At 41.4% G+C, this 16,765-nt stretch overlaps 1 protein-coding gene across 1 annotated transcript in view; it reads left to right on the top strand.

Moving 5' to 3' along the window:
* Positions 1 to 6,555, top strand: part of raver2 (ribonucleoprotein, PTB-binding 2) — a 100,538-nt gene extending 93,983 nt beyond the window's left edge. Inside the window, exons 14-16 of the mRNA XM_085774882.1 lie at positions 484 to 585; positions 3,553 to 3,771; positions 5,430 to 6,555. Coding sequence (XP_085631008.1) covers positions 484 to 585; positions 3,553 to 3,771; positions 5,430 to 5,570 — 462 coding nt within the window. The 3' untranslated portion in view covers positions 5,571 to 6,555. The remainder of the gene's footprint in view (positions 1 to 483; positions 586 to 3,552; positions 3,772 to 5,429) is intronic.
* Positions 6,556 to 16,765: the final 10,210 nt, after the last annotated feature.

Genomic DNA, 16,765 nt, shown 5'->3' with positions numbered 1-16,765 from the left:
GCAATACAGTAGTCCTCTGGTGACTGGGTAGCTCTCTGTAAATACAGTTATTAAAAACAGTCATATCCCAAAGTTTGGGCACCCCTGGGCACAAAACATTTAGTTTATGTTTTTTGATGTGGAAATAAATGAATGCCACCCCTGTGAAAATGAGCCTGCTTCAAATGTTAACACACTGTTTTTGGGCACTGTTCAGGGCTTGGTACCCGCCCTTTGCCAACTGTAAAGCATGTTATTTGGGCCTGTGTGGCAGCCAGTGGCACAGACAGAGGGACGAATGGATTCATCTAATTATCAGCACATCCTGGACGCAGAGGTTCTGCAGTCAGACAGGACAGGGAAAGTGAAAGTGAAAAGAGGACAATGACCCAACTCAGAGCTCAAAATCCACCATGAACCCCTTCAAGAATGACAAGCTGAAGCTCCTGGAGCTGGAAATAAAACCTCTGCTCTGTGTATAATCAGACCGTCTTTGTGTTACAGGCTCCACCAGTGTCCACCTACGGGGATTACAATTCGTACATGCAGGCGGTCACTCAGTACTACTCCCAACCTGCAGCAGCCAACCAGGCCTACGCCACCAAGGTAGACACATACACTAACAACACTAACAACATGAGCATTAAAGGGATAGTTCAACATTTTGGCAAATTGGCCCATTGCCATAATCCCTATAGTTTTAGGAGTAGGTTCGTTACCTTTAATTGTCGGTGTAAAATGTTTTTAGAACGGTGGAGCAGAGCCGCGAGCAACTCCAACAACTCCAACAACTCCAAAATACTCTCGTGGACAAGTTGTGACCTGCACATTCACCACGCTATGAGATAATAACAGAACGTTAAGAGACGGAGTGGTTTTCGAGGCAAATGCAGAGACTGCTTGCCGAAAAAAACTGCCCCCGACGGGAACGCACATCAGCGGTTTTGAGCGGCATGAATTCACCTCGAAAACAACTGTGTCTCGTAACGTTCCGTTATTATCTCATGGCGTGGTGAATGTGCAGGTCACAACTTGTCCACGAGAGCGTTTTGGAGTTGTTAGATTGTATATTTGATTAATTTGATGAGGGAAACCAAGAAATCCCATGAGCCTCTGTAGCGTAGCTCTGAGCAGCTCACAGCTCTGCTCCGCCGTTCTAAAAACAGCTTGCACCGACAATTAAAGGTAACAAACCTACTGCTATGACTATAGGGATTATGGCAATGGTCCAATTTGCCAAAATGTTGAACTATCCCTTTAATCATAGAAACAAGTCTCAACTCTTCAACAGAAGATGTGTTCTCAGTTGAAAATGTCCTCATAAAGATAAAAAAAGCTGGATGCCACAAACTAAAATGTTCCAGCTCTTTTCAGACGCTGCTTCATCTGTCTGGTAAATTGACAGTCAGACATGGGTCACTTTTACTCCAGCGGTCCTAAAAGCTTTACTCAGACCTGACAGGTTATTTATGGAGAGAGCCAGTGCTCTGCCTGTGCTGTTGAAGCCTTAATGACCATCACGAACATGAAGGACAGTCGTCATCCTGCTTTTTAGACGGTGAATTCTGTTGTTTTATAAATATCCAACATTGAATGACTAAACATTACTGTAAGATGGGACTCAAGTCCTCACATACTTTATGAAATGTGTTTTGCTGGATATTAATTGGTTCATCCACAGACAGTACAGACAGACCGTTGAAAAGATTATTACTGCTGTTGTATGAGAGGTTTTTAATCTGTTTTGCTCCAGTCGCACCAGGATTGTTTTTATTGTTTTCCCCCTCATCTTAAAATTGCTGTTTTCCAAAGTTTTTATCGTGAATTAAACAGATTTTATTTTTTCCTTCCACAAGAGATGATGATTGAGATAACGTGTCTTTGCCCATCTTACGTTATGATGATGACTCAGCCTTTATTTGTGATGGTACCATGATGAGAGTGATGCAGAAATATTACAAGGTTCAACCTACTGTAGTTACGACCCAGTTGCATATTCAGACATGTTAAATCTCCATCACTGGAACTGGGTTTATGGCTATTTAGGGATTAGGAGTGCTAAGACAACAATAATGTAGCATTTAAACTAGTATTTTCTTTAAGGAGACAAAGACAGACAAAGTTGAATGTTAATCTGTAAAATGAAACAATTAAACACTAATTAATTGGCAGAAGCTATTCATTCCAGCATGTACATCACTGATTGATCCATGATACCCGATGAGCTCCAGATAAACCCGGGGCTATTTCCAATCTGACTCTTCAATATTTGAGTCATGCAGTCCTGCAGATGAAGTGTAAACGATCTGAGCGGCTGCAGCCTTCAGAGCAACGTGCTGGTATTTACATGCAGTTTGTCTGTGTGTTTATTTGGAGAGCGTGACCTCTCGCTAAGACACGGATACCCTGTTAGAGGGAACACATCACTCTGCACCCAGCAGCTGATAGCAGTCGTCTCCACACACCCTGACCGGCCGTGTCCTGGCTTATCTGCTGCTACTCAATGTTGTGTGTGTGTGTGTGTGTGTGTGTGTGTGTGTGTGTGTGTGTGTGTGTGTGTGTGTGTGTGTGTGTGTGTGTGTGTGTGTGTGTGTGTGTGTGTGTGTGTGTGTGCATACAAGTGTCTGCTTGAAGATGCAGCCTAGGGTCTTGTTTCGTGGAAGAGCTGTATTCTGGTCCGATGAGCTCACTGTCGGTGCAGAAACTGATATCCTGGAGAAAACAAGACCAGTTTCTGCGATTTAGTTTCGTCCTGGCATCAGAAAAGTATGTTGTCACGACATTGTAGCATTTTGTTTTGGCTGAAAACAGCAACAACCCCATCAGGTGAAGGGGAGATCATGATTGAGTGTCATCTGTAAACATGGATATGTTTAATAACAACGGTCTCTAGGGGTAGAGACATTTTATATGAATAAGTAGAAATTGTGAAATCATGAGCTGCTGTCAGCCCTCAAACAAAGACCCAAACGTTTAGAGAGAGATGAACCATGTATTTGGGCGTCTTTTTGCTCAGTTGGTAGAGGAGGCGCCCTATCCACAAGTTTCCGAACGTCATCTATGGTCAAAACCGGAAGCCGGTTTTGCATTTCTGGTGGAATTGTACGTTTACGTTTCCATGGTTTACAGTCGTTGTCATAGTTGCGGTAAATGCATGGATCTATTAACGCTGGCTTTTAACACGGATGTCAATTTGTGTGGTATCCCATTGTTAAAAGCCAGTGTGATGATCCATGTTTTACGGATTTTCATTGAAAAAAAAAAAAAATCCATGCATTTACCGCGACTACCGAAACCATGGAAACGTAAACATAAAATTCCACCGGAAGAGCAAAACCAGCTTATGTTTTTGACGTTTGGAAAAAGGTGGATATACAGAGGCTACAGTCCTCGCTGCAGCCGGTCCTGTATTGAATCCCGACTTGGGGCGACCCTATGCTGCATGTCATTCCCCTCTCTCTCTGCCTCCCCATTTCCTGTCTCTCTTCACTGCGTTATCAATTAAAGGCAAAAAGCCCAAAAAATACAGTGTACTTAAAACAACAACAACATGTATTTGCTTGTGTCTGACAGGAGGTGGAGGTGTGTAAGCCTCTAGGAGTGTCTCTGCACGCCGTCAGTAACGGTGCGGCTCCTCCGCCGGCCGTCCTACCAGCTGCCGCCATGCTCCCAGCCTACAGCACCCTGCCATTAATGCCCGGCTTCCTCGGGGCACCACACCCGGCCGCGGCCACCCCGAGCCCCGTCGCGCACACACACACTGCCGCCACAGACTGGAGCACCTACTACTATGTGAGTGGAGAAAATTCACACCGTTTCTCTAATACAGGAAGTGACACTTTTAAGTGATTCAGTGAGTGAAGCCGGGTGCAAACCCTTCTTGGCTGCTGCGTTACTGCTCGCACATTTTGAAGTGACGATCGAGAGTGAAACGCGCTCAACCCAAGTGAAATGATAAAATCCAAACATTTCATATTGCAGTTGAGTGCTTCAGTGTTTCCTCTGCAGCTCCTCATGTTAATGGGAACTAGTGTTTGTTGACTGCAGGGATCTGTGGGAGGGGATCATTCCTCTTCATGTTGAAATTAATCTAATGTTGCACAAAAACCACTTCAGGATGGTTTACAGTATAAATAATGGACGAATCCTCATGTAAAGGCACATTTCTGTGGACAAAGAGATGTAATGAATATCAGCAGAGACTATTATCTTATAAATCTGTAGTATATGACGTAGAGAATAGGTCATAAAATGAGCTACTGGAACTCAGTAGCATCAGTTTTTGTTTTGCTCTCACTGCTTCACAATAAAAAGCAAAGTAGTTTGTTTGCTGCAGAGAGGAAACTGAAAAGTGTTTTGTTTGTTTGTTTTTTAATTATGTGAAGCCGTTCCCATATTAGCTGTAGTTTATAAAGTATGATATAGCTGTCACCATATTCACCTACTGTGTTTTCTATAGTGTTTTTTTGTTCAGAGTTAAATGACTTCCAACAAGTTTGTTTCACATTGAAAAGGGCCATAGTGAATCAGTCGGCTTAATCCATCCCTTTCCTTTTAGGATTTTACTGTGAAACGACAGCAGGAAGTTTCCAGTCTTATTGAACGAGCTTGAACTGATCAAACAAAATAACTGAAATAAGAAATAATCAGTGAATGAAAACAACTGTTTAACAACAGACTGGATAAGAGACTGCTGTAAAGGGCAGGTACATGAGAGTAGTATATTGTTTTTCTACTTATTTTCTATGAGGGGACATTGTCAACTTTGAGTTTTGTCATAGTTTGTCTCAAAGGGAGAAAAAGAGGAAGAAGAGATTTAGAGTGTGTGTGTGAAGGCGTAAACAGAGAGACAGGATCCAGACGTGTGAGCGAAGCCGCGTCTCTAGAAAGATTTACATCTGTTTGCACAGACGCCTCTGTAGCCTTGTCTTAGTGGGGATAAGACCTTTAGATTGTTAGTCTGAAACACACACACACACACACACACACACACACACACACACACACACACACTCAGACACACACCAAGTCTGCATTGTTGTCAAATTCCAACAAGTGAGCTTTTCGCCCACTTTCTTTTAACTTGTCTTTTTTTTTCCCTTCAGTATTATCTTCACATTTTCATCCATTAAACCAAATTGTTAAAGCTATGTCCACACTCCTCCATGTTTATTTTTTTTTAAAAACCTACTTATGCTTGATTATAATTGTCTAGAGTTAATTATTGTCATCTTTTACAAATGAAAGTTTTGGCATATACGTTGGAAAGATTCATCTTATCTTATATACAAAAGTGTAAAGAAACCAGTAAAAACGAGCAGCGACATCTTCGAGTGAGGAGGATATAAAATGAATGAAGCAAATGAAACACCATGAAAGTGCTATGACTTACCCTCTCTTCACCCCTAACTGCCCCCTCCTCCTCCTCCTTCTCTTCTCCACCTCTCCAGAACCAGACACGGGGCCATAAGAGGGAGTATCCCCAGCTGGCGGTTCAGGAAGTGACGTCATCAGACGGTGCCTACATAGGGCAGCACTCCCAGGGCCTGGGGGGGCAGTACGCCGACTACTTCAAGAGGAAGAGGCTCTAGTACGAACCAAACCACCTTAAAGCCTAAAAGCTTATGGAGGAAGGCACAAACGGCGTCTGCTGGATGTCACAGCTCCCTCTAGTGGCCTTTCTGTGGCTGCCATTTTGCATCCCTACAGTAGGTAATGCGTTGAATAGAATTAGGGTTGCAAATGGCTCAAGTTTAAAGCAAGCCATAGTGCTCTTTGATCCTGGCACTTATGTACACATGCATACACACATACATACAGTACACATAAACACACAGACACAAACATGTTGTTGCTTTTGTCCTGTTCAAGCCTTAACTCTTAAGATATCGTTTTTCAGTCGATGTGTCAACTGTACTTAACTAATATTAACTTGTACATTTTTTCTAGTATAATGTAAACTAAAGTATATTGTATCTGTACGTATAAGCTGCTTTTGTATTCCCACGCAGGCGAAACCTGTCTGTCTGCTCAAGCTGTCTTAGGACTGGTCTCACAGTCAGATCTCTCTCTTCCTCTGTTTTTTTTTTCTCCAAACGACAAAATGGTGTCGCACACTCGCGCTTTGATTCGTCAGTCAAACTGACATCTGTTTGTTCCCGCTTCAGTGTCTCTTCTTCTCCTTGCGTTTTATTGCCCAGATTCCTATTTTATATCTCTCTGTGGAGGATTAGAGTGCATATGTATATGCGTGTGTGTGCGTGTGAGTGTGCGTTGATATGCTGTATCTGTAGGAAGTGTCAGCCATTTCAATCCCAAGGTTGGGAGCACTTCAGGAAAAAAAAAAAAAAAAAAAAGGGCCTGAACAAATCAAAGCCCTTAATTGTGGTGACTTAACAGAAGCTTCCCTCAATGAATGGACCTTTCTCATAGAGACTGGACAGAGAAGAAAAGGCTGGTGTATATACAGTGTGTAATAGAGAATATATAAAGCCATGCGTAACAGACAATATCTTATATAATGGACATTTCCCAGCTCTGTTGTGAGCGTATTGTAACACGTGAATGAAAGGAAAACATTTATTACACGTCAAATTCTTTTTTTTTTTCAATCTATACTGTTATATATTTGTAATATAATAATCCAAGGTTATTAAAGTCATTTTAGTGACTTTGAATCAACAGGTTTTGAAATGTAGTTATTTGGTTTCGGTCCTTAACATTTAAGCTTCTCGCCTCTTCCCTCTCTTCCAGTTGTGAGGCAGTGGGCAGTTTGGTCTGTTCTTCCTTCTCCAGCTGCCAGTTAAAATGTTAAGGTTTCTGACTCTGTGTTTGTCCCAAGTCCATGCTGCATACTCATTTACAAGCAGGTTTGGAGCATGCAGTGTTGTTGTTGTTTTTTTTGCACTCGATAACGGCACATATTTATTCTGCTGTTGATGCACGCTGAGGAAGAGGAGGAAATGAAGGAGCTGCTCACGGATATTTGTGGATGGTGGTGAAAAGGCTGCACGAGGCTGCACCAGGGAAAACAAAAAGCAAAAAATAAGATTTTTGTGAAAATATTCAGCTAAATTGGCGGTGATAACTCCAAAGTCACATTTTTATGCCATTTGTGCACATATTGCACAATTTCTTGTTCTTATAAAATGCTGATTTTGCTGTATAAAATGAGTCTGTAGTGTGGGATTGGGACAGAGTCTTTATCATTTGAGAGTTTCAGGTTTTCAGGATGAGTCGTTGTTGCTCATCAGACGCTCCTTCAGTGTGACACACCTCTGGATGTGAGGTTCATGGGCACTGGGAGGATTTCCTCAAAAAATAAACAATTGAAGTTGATTTTTACATCGCTGGTTTCTTTCCAGTGGTTTATACAAATGATAAAGAAAAAAAAACTTGATATAATCTTTTGCATAAAAAAAAGGAAAAGGATTTCTTCTTTTGATCCCGTTTTTATGACTGCCATTATTACTGTTAGTGCGCAGGCTGTGAACTGAAATGTCTGTCATGTCCTGGAGGTGTTTGTGTTCATTAGGGAAGGAGGGCTTGGCATTTTAATATTACGGTTTGGACATTAGGTTGGTGATGTGCATACGCCTCCTGTCCAACAAACCGGCAATAACTACAGAGCTCCTACTTGTGTAGAAAGTTGAATGTAAAATGTTTTGCTTATTCACACGGCATCATATTTACATTTCTACCGTAATGGCTCACACACCCTCGTTTAGCACAAGCTTCTTTTTTTTCGTTATCTGCTCATGATTACAGTATATATCACGGAGCAGAGTATTACTTTAGTCGCCATAGCAACCACGCTCACACACTGTGAAAACCAATAGCGCGGCGAGATCAGATAAAGCGTGCAAATCACATAATGGGTCGTTGTAAACAGGATGTGCATGGTGTTTACAAGAGTGGAGCATCAGTGGTAATGTGGGAGTGGTGATGTGCAGGTACGCTGTTAAATACTGATCACACTAAAGGCAATACAACACACACACACACACACACACACACACCTTCCTCTTTTCCTTTTCTACCTTATCTTGACTCTCTTTCTGTTTGTCTTTCATCCATTTCTAACTCATGTCGATTGTGTTGTCGTGCCGCAGTCCTGTTCTCACCCAGTTAGAGATTCATTTTTAACATGTAACTAACACATGTCGGAGCAATCTGTCGCAGATCCACTGAAGATTTTAGGGAACATATGGACAAAACAAAAAATAGAAGGTGTGGTGTCATTGAATACAAAAACAAATACAGTGAGAACATTTATTATGCAAAGTATTTCCATGAGTACAGACAAGAAGATGAACACAAAGCCAAAGCCTTTCTTTTTTTTTCCCAGTTCTTTGTCCCGCTGCACGTCTGTATGAGTGCACAAAATAAATGTTCTCACATCTGTTGCATTCAATGGCTCTGCTCCTGGTTTTTTTCCTACATTTTAAAACTGAGCTGTCAAGGGAAACTTCCTTCCACCGTTTGGTGGATTCATATGGTACAATTCACATCCAGCTTCCCCCACTGACCCTGAAAACTAAAACTTGAGTTTACAGAAACTTAACCTGATTAAAAAAATAATCATTTTTTTATTTCTCAGTCCTATTTTCTTCAAAATATCAAATACTTTCCACTTGGCATGTTTCCATTGAATTTGATTGTTTGACTTGTTGTAGTTTGTCCTTTCTCACACTTGTTGTTTTTTTGGCTGTGCTGTTTTAAAATGCTTTGACCTTTTTATTAATGTGAAAACAAATTGAAAAGAGATTAGATTTCTTAAAAGTATGAATTCATTGTAAACACAAATTTATAAAAGACAATTTTCAATTTTGTTTCTACTGAACAAAATAATATTTATATAACTGACTGCAAACTACTATATAAATACCTGCCTTCACGTTTCAGAAAATTCATTCATATAATTTGACTTTTAGCTGTGAGTTTCATTTGAGTTTGAATAATGCAGCTTGAATTTCTAAATAACCCACCCAATAATTCATCAGGTTAGATATTACTCATCTTGCAGATTAAAGATACAGTAACAAATCAAATCCACAGTCTGACTGAGTCTGAGTCAGACATGTTGAAGCCCCGCCTCCCTCTGCCTCAACAGCTAAACTGTCTGTTTGATCTGCTATTTCAGGAAGAACTGAGCAAACTCATTTCTGAACAAAGGACAGGGATCCAATAAGTCGAGACACACACACACACACACACACACACACACACACACACACAGCTCCACTGTAAGGGAAGTGTGAGGGGGTCTGCAGTCAAATGCACTCTCCTTCCCTCTCTCTCGCTCTCTCTCCATTTGTGGCTTCTTGTCAGATGCGTTTTGTATTTCCTCTCTCAGTCACTTCTCTTTCATTGATCTTGTTTAAACTCTCCAGACCGACACTTTAGTCGACTCGGCCCTGACTTCACTTGTATCAGTTGTGTGCGCTCACGTGTGAACGTGCTCCTCTGCACGAGTGAGGCCGTCGACCAGGCTCAGACTCAGACACTGTTTGATTTACTTCCTGCTGTGAGTGGAGGAGAAGTGGTCGGCTCTGTCTCTGTCCTCCACCTCTCTGATAGGAAAGAAATCACATCTCTCTGTCTGTCTCTCTGTCTCTCTGTCTGTCGCTCTCTCTCACAGCGCAAGTGTGTCTGTGTGTGTCCAAGCCAGAGACAGGAGCTCGGTGTGTGTGGACGTGAACAGCTGACGCAGCAGAGTTTAGAAATCACTGTCTGCTTTTCTGTTTTCCCGTCTGTCTGTTTATCTGCCTGTCTGGTTTCCTCTGTCTCTCTCTTCTCTGTCCTCTTGTCTGTCTGCCTGTCTGTCTCTCTTTGTACAGTATTCTTGTTTGGCTGTCTATATCTCTCTGTTGTCTGTCTGTCTACCCCTCTCTCTCTCTCTCTCTCTCTCTCTCTCTCTCTCTTCTTGCCTGTCTGTCTTCTCTGACCTGTCTGTGTTTCTGTCTGTCTGTCTTCTTTCTCTCTCCAACTCTAACCTGTCTATCTGTCTGTCTCTCTTTGACTAATTGTCTGGCTGTCTATCTCTCTGTCTACTTGTCTGTATACAGTATTTGTCTGTCTGTGTATCTGTCTCTCTGCCACGACACATTCAGGTGCTGACGTCAGTCCTACCTGAATTATTTTAGTGATAGTTCAGCAGTCGTGTCAGCGTTTTCTCTGCATTTTGTCTCACTTTCTCCAAAGCTATTACTTTAGTATACTGCTGAGCTGTGTGTGTGTGTGTGTGACAGAGAGTGTGTGTGTATCAAAATCAGATTCAAGTGCACGTAGAGAGAGATTCAAACATGTGGAGTGAGTTTTGAGGATGGGATGCAAACAGACGTTTTACTGAACTTGAATGAGTTGTTGTCATGTGAAAACAAAGTGAGAGCAGAAGGAACTTGACTGGACTCGACCAGGAAGTGAAGTGTCTGATGCTGGTCTATAGGTTTTAAGTTTCAGGTTTTTCCTTGCTGCAGGAAACAAAGTGCGAAACTGTAACTAAATAGCTGTTGATAGTGTTCATGGTCTTGGCGGCACGTCTCGCCTCTAATTAACTGTTAATTGTTCCTTTGTTCCTTTTAATCATAGACGGAGAAATGTCCAAATATGGAACAGCGCTCTTCCTGTGTGTGACCTCTTTGATCCGTGACTGACGAGACATCGGTGTAATTAGCCCGTTAGAACAGTTGCCAACATCCGTATGGTGTTTAAACAGCGTGAGGACAATTACAGGAGAAACGACTGTTTAGAAATTGACCAGAAATATTCCCAGAGAAGAAAAAAAAAAGACATTAATAGTCAGCTTGAAGTACGAAGTTGTTGAACTGAATTGATTTGGCCTGTTTAAGGCAAAGACGTCCCAGGTTCATGTTCTATCTGACAAACTTGACATTAGTTTCTTTTAGTTGATTGGTTGACAGTAGATTTATTGTCGTCAATTAATACCAAAAACTTCCTGGTTCCAACTTCTCAACTGGGTGTTTGTTTTTAAAGTCATACATAATGGATGACGACTCATTTCAATGTCATAACTGGCTTTTTTCCCCAACATTTTCTGACTTTTTATCAACCCAAAAATGGAAATAATGATCAGATAATCAATACTGAAAATAATGGTTCCAGTAGTTGCAGCCTTTGGAGAAGCTTCTTCTCTCTGTCGTGGTTTCACTTCAGCTCAACTGGCTCGAACCAGCCGTCGACCGTCACTTTCTGCTGTAGGTCATGTTTGCGTGTTACCATAGCAGCGAAAAGCCACATGTCTTTGTGTTTGTTTGTTTGTTTGTTTGTTGTTGTGGTGGTGGTGGTGGTGCGGCCTTGAAGTTATTTTTCCATCATTTGTGTTGTCTGCTCGACTGTGTGTATCCATGGAAACACCTGTCTGGATTTCAGTGAGAAAAAAACGTATGTACTGTACATCACATGTAAATCACATGCACATATCGAGTAGATTTCCTGTAACTTCCACCTCTGGACAGATGTGAGAGTCGGACCCGGTTTGTGCTGAAGCCGGAGACGAAGGGAGAGCAGCATGTTTTTTTGTTTTTTTACATTTCACTGAGAGATCAATCTCAAACAGACTGAATCAGATCAGAAAGTTGTGTTTTAGAACATGTTTTCACATGTTCACCGCTCTCGCACTCTGACCCGCAGATTCATTACAGCTTCTATCTATCACTTCGAGTTATATTGAGTTTCTTCCGTCACTGATTCACAGATAATGAGAGTTGAACCGGTGTTTGCTTGGGCTGCTCTATGTGTGTGTGTGTGTGTGTGTGTGTGTGTGAGTGTGAGAGTAACTCTCTAAAAATGTGGCGTTCCTGGCAGGTAGTGGCAGTAAGGAGAGACAGGCTGAAAGACAGAGGAGTGGAAAAACAACTCCAGCTGCCTTCAGCCTCTCAGTCTGCAGGGATCTTCTTTTTTCTCTTTCTCTTTCTCTTCTTCCTGCTCACTGAGGAGTGCTGCTTATGTCTGCCACAGTCCTGCATCCTGAACGTACCTGTAGAGCTGTCACACACACACATAGACACACATACACACACACACACAGGAAACGTCTCTCCTCCTGCTCTGGTATTAGTATCAGATGGACTCTCACAGACCATTTCACACAGCCTCTCCGAGCGTGAGCCAAAACTATATGAATATGTTATTAAGCTCATGTTTTTTTTTTCTGCTTATTATTGTCTCTCCTGTGGAGTAAATTGTCCTGCCTCTCCAATATCAACAGAGAAAACAATCTCTGTCTGCATTTTTACCGCAGGCCAGCTGACAAACACCATTCCTCCCCCACTGCTGGAGCGATATCTGACAGCAGTCTAATTGTAGACGCTCAGATACAAACACTTAAGGTCACAGTTGGCATCGAGCCCCCAAACCTGTCACTCATGGTGTGTGAATGTGTGTGAATGTGGCTTTGATGCAGATTTTGTGGGATGTTTCTGCACAATCACATTCACAGGACAGAGCTGATGATATTGTTGTCTGTTTCTTGTTTGTCAACAAATCCCATGAAAGGACGAAATCCAACAATGGCCGAATGCGTCTCTTAACGGTTTCTGTCTTCCTGCTGCTAACGTGATTACCAGCTCCTACTGAAGACATCAATCATTAACGCTGGGCGCTGTCGTTTCTTAGTAGAGGGGAAATAAGATATTTTCCAGGGACTATTTTCTGCTGCGGATGAATCTAAATTTGGGGGCTTAAGTGAGAAAAACATATAAAACCTCTACAGTAACATATCCAACACCGTGGCTTATACTGTAGTAGTTTTCGGGTGACATCAGAGCTATAAATCATAAAATCAAGTTTTGAATCAAAAATTCAAAATTTGTTGCCATTGAGATCAACAGAGAACATCACCGGTGTCCAAGCATTACAGCAAAAAGCACATTATCATTATTATTGCATTGACGGATTTGTATTGACACTGTCCTCTAAATAAATGGCCATGAAACGTGCCATAGCATTTGTGCGTCTGTTACACATCAGTATGCACTCATTTAGTTTCTGTGGCTGGACATGAGCCGTGTCTTTAGCCGAGGAGCCGCCTGCTGGGAAGTGTGTGTGTTGGTGTGATAAATCTCCAACAGAGAAATATGAGCGGCTTTTTACTTGGATTTGTGGGAAACAGCAGGCGGAGCCTCAGCGGCCCTGAAACTACTGCACATTAATCTCTGGTGAGGCACGCGGCTTGTTCTTCTTAATTTATGATCCTAACATATTGATTAGGTGAGAAGCTGTGTGCGTGTGTGTGTGTGTGTGAGAGAGAGAGAGGAGTGTGGGGAGGGGTCATCAAAAATATCACATGAACCAGATCAATATAAACGGCTCCTGCAGAATGTAAATCAGTGTTGGAAGAAGACGACATGAGAATCGTAAAAGGCAACAAAACCAGGATGTAAAATGACTCCATTACAGCAACAGCTCCTAAAAAACATCAGATATGTTCTTCAGTAGATCGACACAGTGACATCACCACTTATGTAAACACACGAGGATGAGGAGATGAGATCTTCCTCCTCCTCATCTGACCACTTCTCTCAGCCATGTCTCTGGGCTTGGTTGTGCACATCTGCCTTGATTTTTATTGTTCCAGATGCCACAAGGACTCCTTGACCTCTCCATAGCTCAGTCTCATTTGGTGGAAACACCTTTAAGACGCGTCATGTGATGTGAAGACAGTCGTGACTCCTCCTGTCGTGCCATCACATAAAGATTTATTTTCTTGTGCCATCCACTCAGATTTATCACATGATCGTCTTTCTTTCTTCTTGCACCTTCTCTTACAAGATGATATCCAAACATGTGAATCCTAAAAGTATCAGTTTGGTGCCATTCATCATCCTGAAAGCCTTTAGTTCACTTCACTTCTATTCCCCCCAAACGATCAAAGATTAATCTTTTTTTTTTTTTTTTTGAACTTATATTGCAACTTTAAAAAGTGGCTCCCACAGTTTGATTGTGTAATAGAATACAAACTAGGGAAGAGATGCCAGTTGACATGTGTGTGCATGTGTGTGCGTGTGCAGATGTCTCACTGAGACTGAGGGAGGGAGGTTCGATCTCTTTAGTTCCTGTGCCTCTGTGCCACCGAGACACAACGTCCTCATGATGATTGTACACTAAAACAACAGCACAAACAAAGCCAGCGTGTGCGCACACGGGCTGAAGGGTGTTTCTAGAATCTCGTAGGCGGGTGCAGTTTGCACCTCAAGAGAGTTCACGATCAGTTCTGTTTTTGTCTTTAGTTATTAACAGAGATATGATATTTTTGTGTCTTCATTTAAACCAGAGTAGAAAATCTTATTTGTAGTCTTTTTTTTTGTATATGTGCGTGTTCGATAAACACAAACTCGGCTGATTTGACTTCAGGTTTAAAACCCAAAAGTTGTCAGTTGTTGTGTAAACGGAGCCTCCTCTCAGCTTCAGTGTGCTGCCATTGGACCAGTGTGAAAACTACTACTCATCAGTGGTGAGGCTGCTGGAATTTGCAATATTGAATGACGAACCACTCATGGTGTGTGTGAGTGTGCGTTGATCACAAAGCTTTGCAATACTGAATATGATCTGATTTTCTGACACACTTTATTGGCTGTAGATAAATCTAGATTTGCTGTGCTTCTTGTTTTGTAAACAGTTTTTTTTTCCTTTTCCAAGTATGTGGATTTCTTTTTCCTATCTGACCTGAAATATACTGTAGATTTTGCAAAAATTTTATATCACACTGACATTGATATTGTTTTACTGTGAATAAGGTATTTCTAGAGCAATTTCAGCATGCCTACGTAGATCTGTAATATATAGAACAAATTGTTTTCAGTATTGATGATGATAATAATAATGATGAAACTGCATTTGGACTGACACAGACAGAACACAACAAACATTGATTTTATTTATTTTTTCATTGTGTATTTATGGATACTTTTACCTTCCATAATTCATACTTTGGTCTTATATTTTGAAAAATATATTTCTTTTCTCTTATTTTGAGCAGAAGGAATTGTCTTTTACATTCCTAAATAAAATGTGGACTGAAGCTCATCTTTGTCTCCTCTTCAGCCCCTTTTTTTGTCGTTGTTGTTAATTTCCGCCAACATTCACAGTAAAAGCCGCAGGGTTGCGTTGGACTCGACTGACCGTTTTTACAAGTGGTGATATGTGACCGAGCGACACTTCACAGCTCCACAGAACAAACCCTCTGCTCAAACTGCATCGCCTATACACAGATAAAATACATCATCTATCATGGGGGAGGATTCAAATGAATATTTTACAAATAAAATGCAAATGTAACGATGTCTGCCAAAAAAAGAAAAATTTGCAGAAACAATAAATGCCATTCACTGATAATCTTCAATCTCTCATTTCAGAAAATCTTCTCAACTCCTTCTACATACAATCCTTTTCTCTCACTACTCATACATATATATCTGTATACATAATGTGTGTATATGAGTAAATGTATATAAAAATAATGTAAAGTATATTTGTGTGTGTATGCTGCCCTCAAGTGTCTCTCGCAGGTACTTCTCTTAATCTCTCCTGAGACACACAAGTTTTTTCTTTTAAAGATTTAGGTAGATTCATCAGTCAAGACTGTGTGTGTGTGCACTTGTGTGCGTGTGTTTATGGCAAAGGAAGCCACCACAGAGGCAGTGCATTAGCATCTGCCGGCTGCTTGTGTGTCTCTACACAGATTTTTGTCATCACACGTGTGAACGACAGTCATGAGACGTGGTGAGATGGTCGTGTTTCCACCTGTGAGCGTCAAGTCCGTGTGTGTGTGATGACTACTGACTGCTCATTGGTTGAAACACCGACGTGGTCACTTGTGTGATGTGGTCTCTAAATTCTCCAGCAGCATTTTCTTTTCTGATCTCCAACTGCTGAAGATTTTGCAAAGAGCAAAAAAAAGAAACTTCTTGTCACTACTTCTGCAAAATCTATTCCACCTCTGGTGGTTGGAGGAGCAGGACGAGAGCATCAGAACCATGTTTTAGTCTTTAGAAACCCGTAAATAAAAAAATAAAAAAAAGAAAATTAGATTTTCTGTTCTGGTTCTAAAGTAGCTCACACTTCCTCTCTACAAAGAAAGAAATCTTCATTCTAATACATTTCAGACAGACAGCAGACAGCAAATAAAGAGCAATCTGTGAGAATATTATATTTTCTGAAAATGGTTAAAAATGTCCTCAAGGTCAAATCTAAACCCAATTCATGTCACAGGAAAAGACAGGAAAACATTAAATCGAATCACTGAATGAAAGGAAAAAACCACTATCGATTCATTGTTTTAACTGTAAAATGACGGCGACTGAGCAGCGAGGACGACGACGCTGCTGCTGCTGCTGCTGCTAATTCAGTGACTGAAAAGATAAACATGTATCAGATATCGCTCCACAAACTAAAACAGATACATATCAGGTGATTTTTTTTTTCCTCTCCAAACAGAGGAGTGCATGAAACAAAACAACAGTGGCACAAAGAAACGCTGAAACCAACATCTTCAGTATCTGTCGATGCCTGTGCTCCCGTCCCGTCCACTGGAGCACTTCTCGCTGCTGCTGCTGCACGACTGTGAGCGATAAAAACTGTTCCTCTCTCAGCTCGGTTTCCAACTTTGAGACTGATGTCAGTCCTGAGTCCACACTATTAAAAAGGCTCATTAGAATATACGAGTGACGAGTCCACGAGTTTGACACTTCTCACGATACAGTTACATGTGTTACATATCCTTGGAAGTCCTTTTGGAAGATAGGTCACATTAAGTGTGGGCGAAGGC

This window comes from Trachurus japonicus, chromosome 4 (assembly GCF_045865225.1).
Source record: "Trachurus japonicus isolate A0001 chromosome 4, Traja_1.0".
In the NCBI taxonomy this organism is placed as follows: domain Eukaryota; kingdom Metazoa; phylum Chordata; class Actinopteri; order Carangiformes; family Carangidae; genus Trachurus; species Trachurus japonicus.
The sequence above is the reverse complement of the archived record's forward strand: the minus strand, read 5'-3'. Positions and strand labels throughout refer to the sequence as shown.